Genomic DNA, 21352 nt, shown 5'->3' with positions numbered 1-21352 from the left:
ATCACACCCATCAACCGATCAGGAAGATCAGAGTGGCGAGACACCATACCCACCAACCAGTCACGAAGATCCGGATGCTTTCCAGGCATGCGTTTGCGACTTGGGGTCTCGAATTGACAAGGCTGACGTATATTCGTAAGCATGGCATGGCAGTTAACAGCTCGCACACTTCTCACACGAACTAGGAGCGCTATCACCAAACAAGCTCCACCACGTGGTCAGTACAAATGCTCGCGGCAAAAGAAGCGATAGAGCGCGCCTCATCAGACAATGGGGCATAAAGATGATCACGGCCGCCCGGTCTCCTCTTCCTGGGCATCACCAAGAGTTCAGACTACGGGCGCAATGCAAGCAAAGCCGTTTCCAAGCGATCGTCAAATAGCGAGTATCGCATTTTCGGGGAGGTCCAGGGGCGCCTCACTTGTGAGTTAGAGCTAATCTGGACGGCGTAATACACAAGGCCACAGGGCGAAATTCCGCACGTCTTTGAGGGGATGACAATGCCCATCCCCCCCCCCCCCCCCCCACTTCCAGGCCCCGCCAATAGCACACCAAATCCAAAGCTAAAGATATTGGAGAGGAAACCCAGGAGAAATCCTGTGGGCCTCTCTTTCTTCTCAATACGCCTCCCCTCCCCCCCCCCGCTCCCCTACCTCCATGCTTTTTACGACTCCACCACACGGCCAGCCTAGACGAAGGGTGTTCATGGCACAGAGCAGCACAGTACAGCTGCTACAGATGCACGGTACGTCCAGAGCACGAACTGCGGCATGCGGCAGCCACAGATGCACGGCACGTCCAGAGCACGAGCTGCGGCACGTGGCAGTTACAGACACGAGCTGCGGCACGCGACAGCTATAGATGCACGGCACGTCCAGAGCACGAGCTGCGGCACGTGGCAGTTACAGATCACGGCACGTCCAGAGCACGAGCTGCGGCACGCGGCACCTATAGACGCGAGCTGCGGCATGCGACAGCTATAGATGCACGGCACGTCCAGAGCACGAGCTGCGGCACGTGGCAGTTACAGACACGAGCTGCGGCACGCGACATCTATAGATGCACGGTGTGTCCAGAGCACGAGATGCAGCGTGCGGCAGCTACAGATGCACGGCACGTCCAGAGCACGAGCTGCGGCACGCGGCAGTTTAAGATGCACGGCACGTCGAGGCTGGCTGCAGCTCCGGGGCAGTTCGCAGGGGGACGGCTTTTCAACTTACGCTTAAGGCAAAACAGCGATGGGACCAAGCAAGCACGCGACTCGGCCAAACATTTCGGATGCTTCGATTCGCCCGTTAAAACCGCAAAACGGTAGCTATGACGTCAAACATCAATGGTACACGGCTACTACCACTACAGGACTTGAACACTTACACACTTTGTCGATGCACGCGAGCGTGGCTTACGGAAGCAAGCGCCATTGCCAAGTAGGAACCTTTTGTTGCTCTGCCAACGAGGCACTGTGAGCGCGGGCGCACACTGCAACTAGAGGTTCAAACATGGCGGACAGATGGCACTGCTTACAGAACCCTCCAGGAGCGAACGGCCATGATGAATGAGCAGAGATACAGGAACGAGTTGATTAGTCCCATAGCCTGGAAAGGAATCACATTATTTAACACAGCTAGATACAATCGCCAGCGATACAGAGCCGTTCCTGAAGGCGTACTGATCGGCCCCGGGGTGGGTGTTTGGTTCACGCGGACATAATCCGTAGAGGCATGTCCTGTTAAGAATGTCCTATGTAGAATAAAGACATGCATTATGGGCCTATGACTCCCAATAAATAAAAACTACAGACAGCTCCTGTGGTGTACTGACATCTAGCAGTGACGGTGAGCATATCACCAGGAAGTTTCCTTCGCAATGAACATCACCATTTCCAATCAGTGTTGGGCAAAATGCCAATGCAGATTTTCGAAGGAAAGGTGGCATACTTGGAGGCCGTCTCGCATAAGCTCGCATATTGCGGCGAGGACCTGGCGTTGCTGACGAAATTGGAATCTGCAAGATAAGCCCAATCCTTTGCCTATCGTAGACGCATTTAATCGCAACATTTTGAAGAAGGCTTTTGATCGAAATAAGACATCACAAGGTCTCATACAATTCTACATAAATGGAAATTGGCTACAAAGTCCACTGAACACGTAATTTGGCCACAGTGGTGAAAAACCGAGCAGATCGTGCCCAATCAAAAGATATCATGATAAGCAGCCCAGCGAAAAGCAGCCGACTGATGTAGCCACTCCAAATAGTTGTTCCAAGTGAAAAAACTGGGCACCTAAGACAACTTTGAGCACCGGCTTTGCAGCGCCAATTTAAAACGCCCCATTAACATATGTTCCTGTTAGATTACGACCCAAAATAAAACACGCGTTGCGATTTGAGGTAACACCAGATAGAGCAATCGCTCTCCCTTCAACAACAGTCCCGATTGCGAGCAAAGCACCGCATAGCACAGAGCAGCCACTGGGTGTAGTCTGGTAAAATAGCCTAGGGGTTGGACAAGGAAAATTGAGTAAACCTCACCAACATACACCAAAGATTCGGCTTCCGGGAGCTTGGTACACTTTCCTTTGAAAGTTGGGGTGCTGGAGCCTCTTACCCCAACTGAATAGGACACTACGCGCGTCAGCCACATCACTGGAGAGCACAAGCACAATCGCCGCATGCCCCCACAATGCATGCACTCGGCGCCAACAAAGCCGAACTCCCACCTCCCCCCCCCCCCCCCCCCAAAGCTTCCAAAGCCCCGGTAATGCGGTTCAACGTTCGCGCCATGCATCAGAAGAGCAGCGACAGTCCGTTGTGGAGACTAGTATGCGCACAGCGCAGCTGAAGACCAACGAAGACAGACGAAGACAACTGGAGACAAACCGAGACAAAAACAAACAGTTGCCAGAAATGTTCCCGGCAGGCCATAGTCAATATTAGAATCAAACACCCGAACCCGAGCCAGTCTCAAAAAGTAGAGGTCGTCACGTGACCAGACCGGTATGCGGACCGGTTCGGACCAGCACACACGATCGTCCCGAACGTTCGAGCCGCCATACTCTCCTTCAGCGAGCAGTCCGGCCCTCAAGGTCATCAGGTGTTGACGCGTCTGCGGTCCTTTGCTAGGTCTGCGGACGGATTAGCTGGGGGGGGGGGGGGAGGGGAAGGCGGAGAGGGCTGTCGGTCGGGCTGCTGTGAGAACGCTGGTCGGGAAACGTCCTAAGGCTGGTTGTGACGATGATGACGCCCTAGACGGCGCATCTGCGCCTGGCTCCCATGGCCTAGACTAGCCTCGGAATATGCACGGACCGGGTCAGACCACGACAAGAGGCGATTAGCAAAATTCCCGCAAGGCCAGAATTTCCCCACTCAGGCAGACATAACAAACTGACCCTGGCCAGAAACGCCAAATATAAATGTTAGCGCGCGGGCACCTGCCGATGGACGAAACGGAGCATGCGCTCTGACCGTCAGGACCCGACATCGGTTCTGCTGACGAGCAGCAAACATCGTCAGCTGAGACTCTGGCCCGTGTCAGCTCTGGAGCCGCCGGCGCTGCTGGCCGTTACCAGTGACGTCAGCAGCTCTCGAGCCGCCGCCGCTGCTGGCCTTCATTAGTAGCCCCATCAACTCTGGAGTCGCCGCCGCTGCTGGCCGATACCAGTGGCGTCAGTAGCTCTCGAGCCGCCGCCGCTGCTGGCCTTCACTTGTAACGCCATCAACTCTGGAGTCGCCGCCGCTGCTGGCCGTTACCAGTGACGTCAGCAGCTCTCGAGCCGCCGCCGCTGCTGGCCTTCACTAGTAACGCCATCAACTCTGAAGCCGCCGCCGCTGCTGGCCGTTACCAGTGACGTCAGCAGCTCTCGAGCCACCGCCGCTGCTGTCCTTCACTAGTAACGCCATCAACTCTGGAGTCAACGCCGCTGCTGGCCGTCAGTAGTGACGTCAGCCCCTGTCAGAGTTGCCGTTCCAGAGCCACTGCTACCTCCCGTCAGTGAGCCAACAGAAAGGCTGGTCGCGCGTCATGCAGCGACACACAAGTGCGCGCGGCGCCGCGTCCGCTACGGCCGGGAACGCAGCTGCGAACCGACAGCACAGACAGGAGTTGCCAGAAACTGTTCAACAATCGGGGGAACACAGGCCACCCCTGGAAAACTCCTATCGTTTTACAAAGTGGAGCGGCTGCAGCGCGCGTCCTGTATGGAGCCGTATCCCACTCTAGGACGGGAGGTTCCTCGGAAACGTTCCATCTGGCCGCGCGCCGTGCTTGACGAAGAGGCGGCTAGCAGGACTGGAGATCACGACCGACCACAACCTGCAGTCGGCGGGCTCCGACCGAAGACCATCCACGTCCCTCAGGCAACCAGAGCCGGCGCCGGCCCGGTGCAGCGAGGGTGGGGCGGCTCGGTGCTGCCGGCTCGTCGTCCACAGACCAGCGCCCGTCAACCTCGGACCAATGGATGGCCCATCGGCGCCGGCCGCCCCCGTTAGTGTGTTAGTGTCGCACCGGCGCGCCGCCCCACTCACCGCCGCCGCCAGCTTGCTGTGGTAGCCCGGCTCGAGAAATCTGTGTCCGGCGTTGCGCCGCTTGATCTCATTGATGGTGAGTGCGGCTGACAGTGCCAACATGGCTGCCTGGACAGAGCTCAGCAACACCATCTGCAAGCGGCCGCCGCCCAGGCCAGGTCAAGGTCAGGCCGTGGTCAGGGTCTCAGGCGACCCGGCTGGCCAGCACGGGCTGTCCGCCGGCGGCGGGGGATGGATGGGCGGGGTCGTCCGCAGGGGGCGGGGTTTGAGCGGTATTGGTCGTCTTTCGGTGGAGAATCCTCAAGCTTCACTCTAGCTCGGGAAAGACTGTTGCGGAAGAAAAAGAAACGGAAGAAAAATGCGACAGAAAGCGAGAAAATGGCAGCTGCATGCGAAGCACCACAAACGCAGGGCGGACAGCCGAGCGCGCCGCCACGTAGTCAACTGCTCCCCCCCCCCCCCCCCCCAATCCCTGATGTCCCCGCTAGGATCCTTCCCCGACCACCAACAAGCAGCCCGTGCCGACACTGAAACCGGGCCGCCTGGCAAGCACAGATCCGGCGGCGCGCACATACCGCGGCAGCCAGCTTGGGCTCGTAGTTTGGGTCCCGCCTGTATCTGTTGTCCGTGAGCACCACAAGAAGGGTGATGGAAGCGGCGCAGAGCAGCAGGAACGCGATAAAGTGGTACACCACCTCCTGTAACAGGCACAGTGGCACGTGCAACGGCAGACGTAGGGACGGACCACGTGCTGCAGAGACCTAACACACAGATGGTAGACCGCCTCCTACGAGGGGCCTGTACTCAGGGACACATCATATCCTGCAGCATGAGAGCGAGTGTCACACTCCTCCATCCAAATGTATCCCCTCCTGTACCACACGTGTCCATGAGCGACTTGACCAGCTGTTCTTAACCCCATGTTGGCTAATTCGCATTGGCGAACGGCTATCCCACCACCGTGATACGCAAGACCGGTCACCCGACAATGACTCCACGTGGCGTGGTCGATGCGTGTGCTCGGGGGGGGGGGGGGCGGGGACACCGGTCGCGTGACCCACTGGCATGCTGGCAATCGATGGGCCGGAGAGGGGAGGGGTCCCGTTCCATAGCGCCGCTGGGGCCGCGGCGCGTGGCGTCACGATGGGGACCAGCGGCCGCCCGGCCGGCAGCCCGGGCCGCTCACGTGACTCGAGCGGTCACTAAGTAAGCGACCCTCACGGCTTCAGTTCATCTGGTGTACGGGATGTTGTCTACGTTTCGCATTTGACAAACGATGGCTGAATGACTTTGTATCACCCCCCAGCCCTCCCCTGCCCTGGTGAGCGTCCTGTTATGTCGTGACGTTGCAACAGGCAGACCAAGAATAAAAGACGGACAATACTCGCTTTAACGGCATTAGACGGACAATGCTCGCTTTAACGGCATAAGACGGACAGTGCTCACTTTAACGGCATTCAACGAAATAACTGTTGAACTGGAGTCAACCTTCTCTGCAAGTTAACCGTCACGTCAACATTCTGGCAACAAATCTTCCGGGGACACCCCCGGCCACGGTGTTGGCAAACATTGCAGCATATCGGGGGATATTTGTTTTGTTGTTGTTGCTTTTTTGCTGGTTTGTACTGTGCCCTCACTGCAAAGACGAGAAAAACTGCACAACAAAGTACACACGAGACATATGACTCCATACTCCCCATGTTCCACAAAACAACTGTTTACACTTCCCAGCTTGTACTAGGCAGTAGCCCTACCCCAACAGGTCAACAGTAACCTTTACGTCCGCAAAGCCACTCACAAAGAAGGTGCGCGGCAAGATGGAGGCGGTGCCGATGCTGAGGACCATGGAGATGATGACGCACGCGGTGGTGATGAGAGCAAACACGGAGATCAGGAGGAAGAACAGCTCCGGCCGGAACATGCGCAGGTTATACCGGGCGTAGTTCCCCATGTAGTAGCCCATGATGGCGGTGGTGATGATGCCGAGTATCTAGGGCGACAAAACCGAGAAAACCGTCAGCAGTGACCTCATACGTTGCCGAGGGATTAAATCACTGGTGTTGTAGCACGCAGTCGGTGGCAAACCGCAAACGGCCGCTGAGCGCGGGCAGGGACCGTCACGAGGCTGGGGTGAACGGCTGCTGAGCGAGGACGGGGACCGTCACGAGGCTGGGGTGAACGGCTGCTGAGCGTGGACGGGGACCGTCACGAGGCTGGGGTGAACGGCTGCTGAGCGAGGACGGGGACCGTCACGAGGCTGGGGTGAACGGCTGCTGAGCGTGGACGGGGACCGTCACGAGGCTGGGGTGAACGGCTGCTGAGCGAGGACGGGGACCGTCACGAGGCTGGGGTGAACGGCTGCTGAGCGAGGACGGGGACCGTCACGAGGCTGGGGTCAATGGCTGCTGAGCGAGGACGGGGACCGTCACGAGGCTGGGGTGAACGGCTGCTGAGCGTGGACGGGGACCGTCACGAGGCTGGGGTGAACGGCTGCTGAGCGTGGACGGGGACCGTCACGAGGCTGGGGCGAATGGCTGCTGAGCGTGGACGGGGACCGTCAGAAAGCTGGGGTGAAGGCCACACGTCACCTTCACGTCAGGTCCTTCTTTCCATTCACGAACGTGAGGCCACTGTTAAGCATTCACGAGAAGTTGGGAGTGTTCGAGCCTCCGGAACCCGTATTCCTATTGCTTAAGTTGAACACGGTGAGCCACCACGGCAGTCAGCGAGCAACATTATCTCGGCAGATTGGACGCTTCCTGGGATCGGTTAATTAGCCGGGCTGAGTGGCCCCCGTTAATGAGTTCTGACCCGCACAGGGATCCCCGTGTGAGGTCATTCCAGACTGCACGCGGGTGAGCGGACGCCTCCGGGGCGGCAGTGAGGCTGGCCCCCGGCTGACGGCTGCAGCATCCACGCTGGGGCCCGCTGCTGCGAGCATGGAGGACACAGTGGCGAGGGAGGTAAGGAGAACGCGTTGTTTGTTTTGTGCTGTGACCATATAACACAATACTCCAGCAATCAGATACATGCAGGACCGGCTTCGGTAAAACTGGTAAAACGGCGCCTGATAACGTGAAAATGATATACAGATGAGTAAAAAAAACCTGAAGAGGTTTAAGCCCAGTTTCTGACTATTGTGCTGGTGACTTTCAGGCCTATGCACAGGTAGGATGCACCAAAGGAAACACGCGGTGACACTGATCACTGTAGACCGTGAGCATGACACGACGAGCAGTGACTCGGCCCAGCTAGTGTCATCTGTCGGCCATTCTGCACATGATGTGCATTGCCAGGAAGAGAACAGTCTGCGTGTTGCGTTCACCGATCGTTCATCAATAACGTTACGCATTTTTGTCATATCTGAACCCTCCGCCTCCGCTGATTACACATGAGTTACAATGGGCGAGAGCCCCCATCTCCCCTGAACGCGCCGTGCTAATCGTAACGTCCCAAAGAGCACCGCTCGTTTGACACCTGACGGAGCTAGGCGAGAGAAACAACGGGTGTGTTGCTGGCGACGAGAGGAAGGCAACAGTGTCGGGCTTTAACGTTAACAATATTTTTAACACGATCCGCAACGCCACCTGAGTGTAATGTTACGATTTTGAAAGCCCCCTTCCTCCCTCGTCACGCTTCGACAATGCTTCATCAATTCCATTCCTCCCCCCATGTGCAACGTAATTTATGGATGGCCCCCAAAGACTTGCGCACGCAAAGGCACTTATACATGTATTTTAAAAAGGTGCACATCCACTTTACCCAAATTCTTTTGACAACTGCAAATTAGCACATGTACCCACGTAAGGCACAGCTGTAATGAGGGGTCACAACTGCCCGTTTCAAGCCTGTCACAGAAATATGCGTACTGCACCCTGCTGTCGACGAACAGTGAGAAACGGCTAACGTCGGCGAGCTCAGATCTAACTTTTTCGGACAGCCGTGTCAGCCAACGAGAGCAAAAAGAAATGGTGCCCCTTGTTCCTCGGTCCGCGCTCACCAGCTGGAGCAGCTTGATCACGCCGGGGGCGGTCTTGAAGTGGCCCGTGTTGATGACGAAGGCGGTGCCCTCGTGGTGCGTCGAGGTCACCGTACGGGTCACAGGTCATGGAGTGGGACATGGTGGCCGCTCGCTGGGGTCCTGCCGAGCGGGCGAGTACACACGTCAGCAACAGGGTAGAACTGGGCATCAAACTGCACGTAGACAGCCGGCATGAAACTCAACCGGGCCGCCGGGCGAGTTGAGACATCGTAGCCGTTCTCGAACCAGTAATATGCAGCGCATTGCTGTGGCTTGCTGCGGATGGATTAGTTATTTCAAGACGCGCATGGGAAGCCGGTTGAGTAAGACTCGCTTGGGCGGAGCGGGAAGGGCGGGGTTAATGTCCCCTCTCTCCCTCTCCCTCTCCCTCTCCCTCTCCCTCTCCCTCTCCCTCTCCCTCTCCCTCTCCCTCTCCCTCTCCCTCTCCCTCTCCCTCTCCCTCTCCCTCTCCTCTCCCTCTCCCTCTCCCTCTCCCTCTCCCTCTCCCTCTCCCTCTCCCTCTCCCTCTCCCTCTCCCTCTCCCTCTCCCTCTCCCTCTCTCTCTCTCTCTCTCTCTCTCTCTCTCTCTCTCTCTCTCTCTCTCTCTCATCTCTCTCTCTCTTCTCTCTCTCTCTCTCTGCTGAGATACTGAAACGTGAAATTCACAGGGCAAGTAGGCCTCTACTTGAACTCAACTGCGTAAAGCACTTAGGTCTTTACGTCATGGCCATCCGGTTAAGTAAGGTCAAAAATATTGCGGCACACTGCGAGCTTAACAGCGCGAACAGCGCAGAACAGACAGCGCAAACAGCGCGGAACAGACAGCACAAACAGCGCGGAACAGACAGCGCAAACAGTGCGGAACAGACAGCGCAAAAAGCGCAGAATGGACAGCGCAGACCGGGGGCATAGGACGCGGTCTGCTAATTAGTTCTAAGCTGGGACACCTGAGCTCACAAAAGAAAACAGCCCGCGCGAAAGACCCAGAAAGTAAGTTTGACTTTTCGTTATGTTTGGGTCGCCAGAAGTAGGCCGTTCCATCACAGACTGTTGTATTGTATTACACCAGCATGTGTCATTCGAAGAAAATGGAGCGAACGGCATGCCTTGGTTGCTTTTAAGTTCAGACGATGACAGTGAGCTCTTAGCTTTGACGATAAGCTTGCTTCTGAAGTGCTATGCTCTGCGTTTCGTTACTGCTATTGCATAATATTATCTGAAATGCTGACGGTATGAAACGTTTGTTAAACAAGTGTACAGCATACCAAATATAGCAGCGAAGTCACGAACAGCAAATGACATCGTGACCCCTCTTCTCTAAGGACACCGAAGCTCTAGTATGCGACCGTCTATCACAGATACGCCTACACGATTGAAAGAAGGGTGGCTCAGTTTAAGATGTACCATCATTGTTTGTAACATATAAAAAGTCCTCGCACTGTTCAGTGAAGCTGCACCAGCCAGTTCCCTGCGTCCCTGTCAGTCTCAGCGTCGTTCGTCCATTAGCAGCCATTCGGAGCGTGCCGTCAGATGGCGTGTTGGGCCACACGCCATGCCAGCACGCCTCCATGGACTGATCCGCACCACGTCCAGACCCTGCGGACGGCGTGCGGCGAGCGGACCCACGCCGCCGGCGATAAGACGCCGCCAGACGTGTGACGTCACCACCTCACATCGGTACCGTCACTGCCGATGCCGTGTCGACCGGAGCACGCAGACCTCCAGTGTCGACGGCAGCCGGCGGTGCCTCCAGCGGTGAGCTGGTGCGCATCCAGCTGGTGGCGACGGCGGCGGCGGCCGGCCGGCCGGCGGCGGCGGCAAGCCACCAGCCGGCTGGCTGTGTCCGGGTGCCCGGCCGGCCGGCTGTGGGGGAGGGGGGGGGGACGGTCCGCAAAAACCTGGGATGGGACAGCACTTGCGTCAACGCCCTTTTGTAAGGTTGTTGCACAGCTGCAGACCCACTAGCCCCATTGCTCGCCATCCGCTCCTGTCGCCGCCTCAAACGTAGGCTTGTGGGAACCACGGCGTGACCATGGACGGCTGCATACCGATGCAGACCAGACCCAGGTGCGAACCCGAGACCGTCGATCGCGCCAAAGCTGCCTCTTGTAGAGAATATCTGACAGATTTAGTAAAGCCCCCAAAATGACCACTAAACCAGCGTATAATGAAGCGGATCGATTCAGAGCATTTGAGCTAGTGACCATGCTAAAGCTGTGTTGATCTTACGATAAGGCCTATCCGTACTATATGCCAGCCACGGGGAAGCGCGAACTATAATCAGCGCGCATGTTCTTTCCAAGCTTTGATCCCACACTCCTATTAAGAAAACCCTGGCTGCGCCCCTACTCCGTACCACCTTCAACTAGGCAATGATCACAGCCTAGCCCCGATGATCAAACGGTACTGAATGTGCCTGATGCCTGACGCCTGAATCCTGCCCAGTCACACCTGACTCGGCTATTTGATCAAACGAACCGGCTCATTCACGACTTTGTCCCACCACGATGTCCTCGATCCTCCAGCAGACCCATGACTCCTCCCGGGGACCCAGCGATCCCGCCCAGGGACTCAAAGCTCTCTCCCGGAACCTCCTGATCCTACCCGGAGAACCGGTCCCGCCCGTGGTCCCACTGATCCCACCCGGAGACCCACTGACCCCGGTAATGAAACCAGTGATCCCACCAGGATGCCCTGATCCCGCCCGCAGAGCCGCCGATCCCGTCTGCGGTCCCACTGCTCCCGTGCCCGCGGCGGCCCCGCCCGGGGCGTGTCCTCGTCAGGCCGCCGCTGGAACGCCCCGGGCGCGCAGCCAGCACAAACACGCCGGCGGCCGCGCCCGGCCGGGTAAACAGACAGAGCACAGCCGCCGGCTGAGGCAGGGCCAGTGCTGGGCGGCGGGCGGCCCCGATCCTGCAAAGCACTCCGAGGCGGGGAGCGGTGCACCTGCTGGCGTGACCTAGTGGCAGGCGGGAGCCGGCCGTAGGAGCCGGGGAGAGAGGGGAGACGGGGAGTGGCGCACCAACTGACGTGACCTAGTGGCAGGCGGGAGCGGGCCGTAGGAGCCGGGGAGAGAGGGGAGACGGGGAGTGGCGCACCAACTGACGTGACCTAGTGGCAGGCGGGAGCGGGCCGTAGGAGCCGGGGAGAGAGGGGAGACGGGGAGTGGCGCACCTACTGACGTGACCTGGTGGCAGGCGGGAGCCGGCCGTAGGAGCCGGGGAGAGAGGGGAGACGGGGAGTGGCGCACCTACTGACGTGAACTGGTGGCAGGCGGGAGCCGGGGAGAGAGGGGAGACGTGGAGTGGCGCACCTACTGACGTGACCTGGTGGCAGGCGGGAGCCGGGGAGAGAGGGGAGACGGGGAGTGGCGCACCTGCTGACGTAACCTAGTGGCAGGCGGAGGCCGGCCGTGGGAGCCATGGCGAGAGGACAGGAGCTGCCAGAAAGAGGGAGCAGGAAACTCTGGGCGTTTTATGGGAGAGGCCGAGCGCCCGTTGGTGTGAGAGGCGAGCCCAGCACCGCACCGCCCGGCGGCATGCTTTGGCAACGAGCTGTATAAATTCAAAACAGGTCGCAGAGCCGCTTTGAGTCAGTAAATTTGACTTTATCCGGTCACCAAACATTCAACGTCTGTTGCTCATACACGCTACTCCGGTCTGTACCTAGGTCCAGCCACAACATCAATGTTCCGCAAGTTGTCCAGGCACTCGACCGTTCTGTGCCACTGCTCGGGGTCTGAGTATAGCGTGTCACAAATGTCCATGAATGGCTCTACATTCTTAAAGCAGGTGGGAAGATCAGTGAACTGATGTATCCACGCGGTCAGTATGTGCCAGGGTGGCGTCGGGCGGCGACGTCCTGATTCGCGAAGATGAGGTCACCATCCGGTGTGCATTGGCGCCGCCGGACGCCGTGTTGGTCGCCCAAGCGCGGTGAGCTTCCACAGTGAGCCCCACAGAAGGCGGCCGGTAACATTGGTTCCCCACACGTGTTCGGAGTAAGTTCACCGGCTCCGTACATCTCGCTCGAGACGCAGCTTCAAAAGTGGGCGTGCTCCCTGGAAGCGGCTGCATCCTGGTAACCAGGCCACGTGCGACGAGTCACCCCAGTGTAAAAAGTTGATAGTTGGGCAGCATCCGGGCGTGGGCGAGGCTTGGCTGAGCCGAGGATGTGCCAATAATTTATGATGTGGGCAAGGGCCAATATGCTCCTTCAACTGGGGCAGCCAAGTTGTCTTATGCAAAAACAACTTAAAGGATCACAGTTGCTTTTATCCTACCGAATGTGTGCCTTTCTCCCGGCGGAGGTCACAGCGTGCTCCGCCTGTGCCGACCCCTGGCCTTGACTGGTGGGGTCACAGCATGCTCGTCCTGTGCCGACCCCTGGCTGCAGCTGGTGAGGGTCACAGCGTGCTCGTTCTGTGCCGACCCCTGGCTACAGCCGAGCAGACGACACCCGTCGCTGCCAGTCAGCTGACCGCTGGCCGACGAGCTGCAGCGGTCACGTGACTGTCATGGCGCCGGCCGCGGTAGCCGGTGCCGGTCTGGACCGGCTCTGTGCGGGCCGCTGGGCGTCGCGCCCAGCTCCCTCACGCCGCTGGACTTCCAGAGGTGACAGCCCCCACCCCCACCCCCATTTCCATCGGTGCAGAGCTCGGCGTGGCCCGTGGACCTGCCGCCGCGCCATACTACGTCCCACTTAGCGTGATTGTAGCAATTCGGCCGTCGAAAGGATCTCATTCTGGAGACCACTCACAGACTTTTCCCAGTATTCTATGGACACCTGCACCACCACTCATGGCGGTTGAGCCATCGACTGTGACCTTTCATCAGAATGAAGGACTCATGCACCGTAGGCGCTCCACCCAGCGGTCTGGGAGGCGACGCCAGACCCTGTAGCCGCGCGGTAAAGATGGACCCAACAACCTCATCTGCATCCCCCGCAGTTTAGCCCATTTCAGCCCACACCGCCATCCCTTAGCAACAAGTGCGAACTGAAACACCCACAAACCCCACCGGCTCGCCCAGTGCAGCGCGCTACAATAGCGTGGGGAAGAAAGCAACCGAACTGGTCGTCAGAGCCCTGAGGTCGGTGTTCATTGCCAGACCTTCCCTATAAAAAACAGCCGCAAAAGGAGGGCACCGTTAGATCGGGCCTGACGTGGCTCCGGCCATGACAGCCACTGGTCCCTGACTTCCAGTTCAGTGCACGCCAGAGGGCAACAGGATCCTGCCTGGCTGAAGCGGTCCCCCGGCTCGCTGGCGACCCAACGTTGAACAAGAGCAGGAGCTTTGCCAATTCAGTTGGGGCTGAACCGTGATTACTTTTACTTAATTCACCGTCATTTTCTAATATAGTCAAAGTTCTTCATGCATTTGAATCACTTTCTTTTCGATGTCGGCAAGGCTCTCAAGGCAAAGTTTGCGGGGGGAGAGGTACATGGCCCGTCTAACTGAATGCATAACTGCACCAGTGCCCTAAGGTCAGGGCTGACGCTACACCCTTGCACTAAGGTCACGGCAGACGCTGCACCCCTGCCCTAAGGTCAGGGCTGACGCTGCGCCCCTCCGCTAAGATCAGGGCTGACGCTGCACCCCTGCCCTAAAGTCAGGGCTGACACTGCGCCCCTGCCCTAAAGTCAGGGCTGACGCCGCGCCCCTCCGCTAAGGTCAGGGCTGACTCTGCACCCCTGCCCTAAGGTCAGGGCTGACGCTGCAACCCTCCGCTAAGGTCAGGGCTGACGCTGCACCCCTGCTCTAAAGTCAGGGCTGACGCTGCGCCCCTCCGCTGAAGTCAGGGCTGACGCTGCACCCCTGCCCTAAAGTCAGGACTGACGCTGCGCCCCTGCCCTAAAGTCGGGGCTGACGCTGCACCCCTCCGCTAAAGTCAGGGCTGACGCTGCACCCCTGCCCAAGGTCAGGGCCGACGCTGCGCCCCTCCGCTAAGGTCAGGGCTGACGCTGCACCCCTGCCCTAGGGTCAGGGCTGACGCTGCACCCCTGCCCTAAGGTCAGGGCCGACGCTGCGCCCCTCCGCTAAGGTCAGGGCTGACGCTGCACCCCTGCCCTAGGGTCAGGGCTGACGCTGCACCCCTGCCCTAAGGTCAGGGCTGACGCTGTGCCCCTCCGCTAAGGTCAGGGCTGACGCTGCGCCCCTCCGCTAAGGTCAGGGCTGACGCTGCATCTCTGCGCTGTCAGGACTGACGCTGTACCTCTGCGCTGTCAGGGCTGGCGCTGCACCCCTCCACTAAGGTCAGGACTGACGCTGCACCTCTGCGCTGTCAGGGCTGACGCTGCACCCCCGCGCTGTCAGGACTGACAGTGCTGCGCTCCGCGCCCACACCGCTCTGGTCTGATGTGCAAGACTGACCGACCCCTTCCGACATAGGCGGACAAACCAGCGCGACCTGTCCTCGGGGTGTCGGACAAGCCAGAGTGACCTGCCCGTGAGAAGGTCAGGCCGCACCTCACGCTTGGCATCGCGTAAAGCAGTACTCCTGAAAAGGAGTGCCCGCCTCATTTGCCAGCAAACGTACACACCTTAATTAGTGTGGTGCTGCCCTGGGGCGAGCGAAGGGTAAGACCAAAGGCCGGAAGGGGAGTCACTCTAGCGTGCGACAACAATGAGAGGGCGGCCAGCAGGTGATAGCGCACGCGGTTCGCTCCGGGGGACGGAACGGAGGCGGAACGGAGGGCGGAGAGGAGAGAGGCCGGGAGCACCGCTCTACGCTCTACACCGCGCTCCCGTCCCGCCAGGCTTCCGGCTCCACCAAAATAGCCGCCTCCTGGCACCGACCGAGCAGAGGCCGAGGTGGGGAGAAGGTGTAGGGGTCAGGGCCGGCCCAGTGGCGCCCAGCGAAGGCTCAGCGAGGCAGCCAGGACGGCACTTCGGAAGCAAGAGCCGAGAGAATGAATGACCAGGGAGCGCCGCCCTGCCGGTGCGGTGGTAAATGACTCAGGTGCGGTGAGCCACCTCGAGCCCGCAGTGGGCAGTGATTCTGACACGGCAGATGTTATCTACCCCGCATGACGTATCGATTCGCTGCTCTGAAGAAGACACTCACTCAAGCCAGTTTTCAGCGACCCCACTGACCTGGCTTTTGGCAAAGATCCAAACTCTCTATCCTCCTGGGCACAACCCCCCACCTCCTGGAAGACCCAACGGTCTCCACGCGCCAGCGGACTCAATCATCGAAGCTGAAAACAAGTCAACGACTAGAAGTTTAGCAAACAAGTCAGCGACGATCAGTTCGAGTCATGCCAGTCGTCTCAGTCATGACAGCCGTCTGAGTCATGCTGTCCGAACGTCCCCGAGCGTGCGGTCGCGCGGCCCGTATCAGAAACAGGGAAATTCGCCGAATCGCGCTAGTCTCGGGACATTCGACGGTCGTTACGTCATTAGTGGCGCCGAACCCACCCGGAACCACCGATGTGTGCCACTGCTCCATACCACGACGGACACACAACTGGCAGCACTTCGCCATCATCCGTAGTGAAAGTGAGGTGTTGTACCACACCTCAGAAGGTGGTCCGGTTGCTCATACTCTCTGAGGCACGCGATTGAGGGAGCGAGTAGAGGACTGTGGCGCGTAACAGAGGTGCAGACGGACAGAGGCACACAACGTGGGTGCCAAAGGAACGGGAAAATGGCCGAGGCACACGAAAGAGGTGCCCAAGAAAGTGGTTTTAAAGCACGATCGATTCATCGTTTCTTCGCACTGTCCCGCAAATACCGGTTTTCCTATTTCCCATTCACATTTCTCAGAGAGGCGCTTAGCTGAAGCTTGAGATGGATGGAAACTGGTTTATGGGTCCAGCATTACAAATTGCCTGCTGCCCTTTTCAGCTTTACAATCACGGGTGAGCCTCAGTCGTGAATTAAAAACTCATACCACAGGGATGACGCCTTGATGACATAGCCCATTTTGGTGATCCCTCGTGGCCACAAGTGGTGCCGGCTCGCCTCCGCGCACGAGGAGGCGACAGGGTAGGCGTCTGAGCACCGCCGCCTGTGATGTAACGTTGACTTGTGGCTCAGCAAAATGAAATGAGTCTGGGTAGGCATCCGTAAGCTGTCTAACACTTAGTCATCATTAGAAAATGCTGCTCATTCAATGCTGTGTCGCTCACTCGGAACATGAAACAGGTCTCATTTAGTTACGTGTAGTGTCTGCTTGCTTCTCTGCGCGCAGGACCGGCACTGCTGGCGTCGTTATAACACCTCCTCCAGTCATATATCACTGATGAACATGACAATGATGCAGTGTTCTCCTTTCTTGTTCTATTTCCCAACAACAAGTTTGTTCATTCTTGCTCCTTATCTTCCATACCTCCATCGTCTGCGCCAAGTGGCAGTCCCCGGCGTGGTGGGATGCTACACTCGTCGTTACCCGAGCTCTGCGGCATGTTTTCGACGGTTGGCCTCTAGACAACCTGCTTCGCTACCTCTTCCGACATACCTTGACATATGCAAAGGTGTCTCCCTACTAGATGCCAAGATATGTTTGCCTCTCGCGCGCGCTGTGAACGGCATCGGCGATGGACACCGGCGATGGATTCTGCGCGTTCGGCAAAAATGTCGCGTGACCTCGCGTAACAACTTCGCCGACCGGGTCGCCGCAGGACACCGGAAGGCGCCACACATGTGGGAGTAGGATGTCCTGAACGACGTTCACGGCATACTCTTCGCCGTCCGGGTCACCGCGAACTCATCCTCCTCGCCCAGTCATCCACTGAGCTTGACCGAGGCCGCCAACACAGAGACGTCCCGGGAATGGCAGCATACAATCTGCATGCATTCCTCTGTACAACGTGAGCTAGGCACACACGCCGAGAGTCTCGTGTGTACTCTGCGCGTGGGTCGCCAAGCCCCGTGGGACCTCAGGCAATCCGGGGCCGCAGATAACAAAACGACTCTGGGAACAGGGCGGCGGGCGTGGCCAGGTGACCGCGAGTCACCCAGCCTGACGTCAGACGCTTCAGTCATACCCGAGGGCCGGCGTCCGGGCAGGGAGCGGCGCGTGCACGCGGCAGGGGCCGACGATAAAGAAGAAGGGAGCACCTGACGTGATTGCCGATGAGTGAAGGCAAAACAAAGACAAGGGCGCATTTATCAAAACATGCCCGGTGCAACAAGCACTCGCGCCATGCAAGTCAAGAGATGAAGGCTTGTATCAGCCGCGCGAGGCGGGCGACAACCCAGCGTTTTGCTCGCATGTGACATTTATATCGGATATTACCGATGCGGCCCACGAAAAATGGTAAAACTTCAGATATGTTTATTTTGACACGCTGTGAACAAGTCAAAACAATTCCACCAAAATTCGGAGGAGCTCGAGGTTGAGAGCGGGCCAAGCATTTGATTAACGCGTTGGACAACTGTGGCACCGATCCATATGGATGATGCAACACGGCTGCGAAATTTTGCAATTGCACTTGACAGCTGTGAAGGGCGGCAGGCAAATGGCATTTAGTGGGGTGGATCCGCACGAGAACATGCCCCGCCGTCAGGGGCGTACCCGTCGCCTGCCGCGTGTTCCCGTTGTTAGCACACCGGGCAAACGTCTCGGCTCGCCACCACTGGAACACAGTCCTCCCCTCCCTCTCCCAGTCCAGATTCAGTGCACTCATGGCCGGACATTGACCAGCGCGCCGTCCTGGGTCCAGCCCACTTCCTCCACGCCGGCTGCCTAGCAACCGCCTCAGCACACGCCGGCGGATCGCCAACAGGTGCCGGGCGCTCCAGGCCCGTCCCCCAGGGACCGTCAGCTCCTGGCGACCTTGAACTGTGGCCGCGTCCAGCGCCGCCGGTCCAGCGCCGTCCAGCTACCCACCTGTCGCTGAAATCAGCTGTCTGCCGTGCTCCGGGCGTAGACTATGTCGTCGCGGGTGTCCTGTGGGTGGACCGCTTCGTTGCGATGGTCGACGTCGGCCGCGCGCAACCCTCCCCGCCGCCTGCGCTAAGCGATGACTAGACCGGTACCCGGCCACCGCCCCTGTACAGTCTCTGGCATAGGGACGCGCGCGCGGGCTGCTGGGACGATCCCTGGAACCGGACGGGATCCCAAGCGGACGATCCCGGCCTGGCCGGTCTCCCACGCTTCCGCGAATGGGCAGATCGCTTTGCTCGAGTTTGAAGATACTTGTGGAAAATGGATGTTGTTCGTGTTCTACGTTCGAGTGTCAGAGGCGGTACAGGAGCGTCCATGCCTGGTACGTACAACCGGCGCGCATTTTGTGTTTTGGGGGACGCGGGTAGGAGTTCCAGGTGAAACAGGTCCTGACTGGACGGCCGCGGAGCATTCGGGGGCCGCAGCTCAAGACTGCAACCGACACAGACATAACAAACGCTCAGTCAATTTCGCCCCAACGGTTTCGATCACGGCATTGACACGAGGCGTGAGCACTATGTTCCTTCGCTTTGGCGCGTTCCACTGCGCTCAATTATTCCACGGAATCAGTTTGGCGCTTGCTCGCCCCGAACGTGTTTAAACAGAATGGCAACGGCCACCGCTCACTGGGTGCCGTATCGCTCATAAAACATAGTGCATAGCGTTATGTTATTTCCGTATTAAAAACAGACCGCTGCGTATGCCGCCGTGTCCCTTTTATGGAGCGCCAGTGACGACCATGTCCGACAAAACGCGCCACGATGCAGCCGCTCCCATAAATTACGGAGATAACAACACTCAGATCACATGTTTGGTCGGGAGAACTGATGAGACGGGCCTGTCTACCGTGTACTCACCAGAGTATCGCCCACCGGTGCGAGGCGGCGATTCTCCTATGGCCTGGCTTTTATTGTGTGACACCAAAAAAGTATCAAATATATCTTGGATAAAGCGCAACATCGGTTTCTTAACGTTTGCCTTCTGGTATAAGGGAATCCCATTGGCATGGAACCAGAGAAGACACATCGATATCAGTGGCAGATAAGACAGTCATGGCCTTTCGATGATGGATTTCTATTTCGATTTCGATTTCGACGATTTCGATGATCATGGCCTTTAAAATTTGCCGCGCAGCTCCTCATCGGCCCGACACAACTCTTGCCTTGACCAAATAGCCGTTGGAACGGTGCAGGCTGGCACATCTGGGCTCTTTTCTGCTAGTGGCTGACGTATCACCTTATCACTTTACCTCAAACGCCATCGGTAAGCGTGCGGCCCCATGGAGTGTACCCTGGGCTACACGCTTCGGTAGGCGTGCGGCCCCCAGGAGTGTACCCTGGGCTACACGCTTCGATGGCTATAGTGGTGTTGTCTGCACGCTGTTGTTGCAAGGCGTGTCCCGGCCTTCAATAATTCACTGTGGGGTACATTACAATGATCAGATTTCCCCCTGCCATCCAACAAATATACCTTTCTGTGTTGTAAGCCTCATGTGCAACATGCACGAGATATCTTAACTCCACACTCATATAAATGCAAAAGTACTCAATATTTCCCAAATAACGTCACTGCATTTCGGAAGAAAAGCCTTCGTCGGATGACTAACAGCCAATCATTGGATCTAAAGCTGGAGAGACAACAAGATAGAGCACTCCGGTCTCATCAAGTGTAGGACCTATGGCTTTGGGAGCAGCAGCGTTCGGACATCATATTCGCTCTTTGATTGGTCAGTCAGTCAGTCAGTAATTCAGTCAGACTGGCCACGTCATCATAGAGATTAACCCCGCGCAGTTCGGGGATTATCAAAACGTCCAAGATCGCAGCGCCCAGTGAACAAAGCATCCAAAATCGCACCATCCAGCGTGCCTAACATCCAAAATGAGTCGAAGTCCACACCCATCAGCCGAGCTCATAACATACAAATTATCAATACCCGAGTTCATATACAGTAATCCCTAAGACCAAAGCTGGTTTTGATTCCGGCAATTATATGGCAAAACAGTGTCGATTTTTTCGAATCCTTTCACTAGATAGCACAACGATGTCAAATTTTCCTCTTTTGCCGACAGATGGCTTAGTCGACTTGGCGTTCAAACCATAGTCACGTGGTAGGTGCAGTGGAACATGGTAAGCAGGAATCCCTTAGAGTGTCGGGCGGCTTGCAGTCTTACGTTCTGTTTTAGTGTAGGTTCCGTATTATAAGGAAGCCTACGCGTCAGTGGCATCAATTTATATGATGCAACGTTTCGCCTAGGCCGTTCCATCCGAGGAAACTTTTTTTTCTAAAATCCGTCGATGTCACCTCCCCACAATGATGCAAGGGCAGAACTACTGGTTCCAATCCATCATTGACACCAACTGTTGCTCTTAGTATAATCATTCAGCTCTTCTAACCAATGCCATCAATAATTTTCATATGTCCACGGTCCCTTCTTGAAAAATCAAGGGTGCTTTGATGTCAATCTGCCCTTTAAGCATCTTATAATGCATATATATATATATATATATATATATATATATATATATATATATATATATATATATATATATATGTGTTGTGTGTGTGTGTGTGTGTGTGTGTGTGTTGTGTGTGTGTGTGTGTGTATAACACGGCTTTGCCACATCTGAGTAACGCGGCCACCCCTGTCATGGAAATGTTTGATTGTGTATAGCCTGTCACACGCGTGATGTACCATCTGGGCTCACAGTTACCCACTAGGAATCAAAGCAAACTTGAAGAAAATGTTCCAAGTTTGAAGATTTTGAAGCAAGCATCAGATGCCATTCAAAAACTCACTTATATCTGTTGGTGTACTTTTAAGTCGAAAAAAACATTTTTTTTTTGACAGCACAATTTCTCTGTTTAATAAACATGCCCCTCCATACGTCATTGTTTAATTACGTCATCGTACCTCATTG

The 21352-nt window shown here is 57.0% G+C and overlaps 1 protein-coding gene across 1 annotated transcript; it reads right to left on the bottom strand.

Moving 5' to 3' along the window:
* Positions 1–113: 113 nt before the first annotated feature.
* On the bottom strand, positions 114–18524 carry LOC119105284 (uncharacterized). Its single transcript, XM_037228751.1, has 5 exons — positions 18377–18524; positions 8522–8662; positions 6320–6511; positions 5097–5219; positions 114–1595 (listed from the first exon to the last, which is right to left on the bottom strand). Exons 3-5 carry the CDS (start codon positions 6482–6484, stop codon positions 1521–1523), a joined length of 363 nt encoding a protein of 120 aa, XP_037084646.1. The 5' UTR covers positions 6485–6511; positions 8522–8662; positions 18377–18524; the 3' UTR covers positions 114–1520.
* Between the last annotated feature and the right edge of the window lie 2828 nt (positions 18525–21352).

Source organism: Pollicipes pollicipes, unplaced genomic scaffold (assembly GCF_011947565.3).
Source record: "Pollicipes pollicipes isolate AB1234 unplaced genomic scaffold, Ppol_2.1 Scaffold_6138;HRSCAF=7277_pilon_pilon_pilon, whole genome shotgun sequence".
NCBI lineage: Eukaryota > Metazoa > Arthropoda > Thecostraca > Pollicipedomorpha > Pollicipedidae > Pollicipes > Pollicipes pollicipes.
Note: the sequence above shows the minus strand (reverse complement) of the source record. Positions and strands in the feature narration are given on the sequence as shown.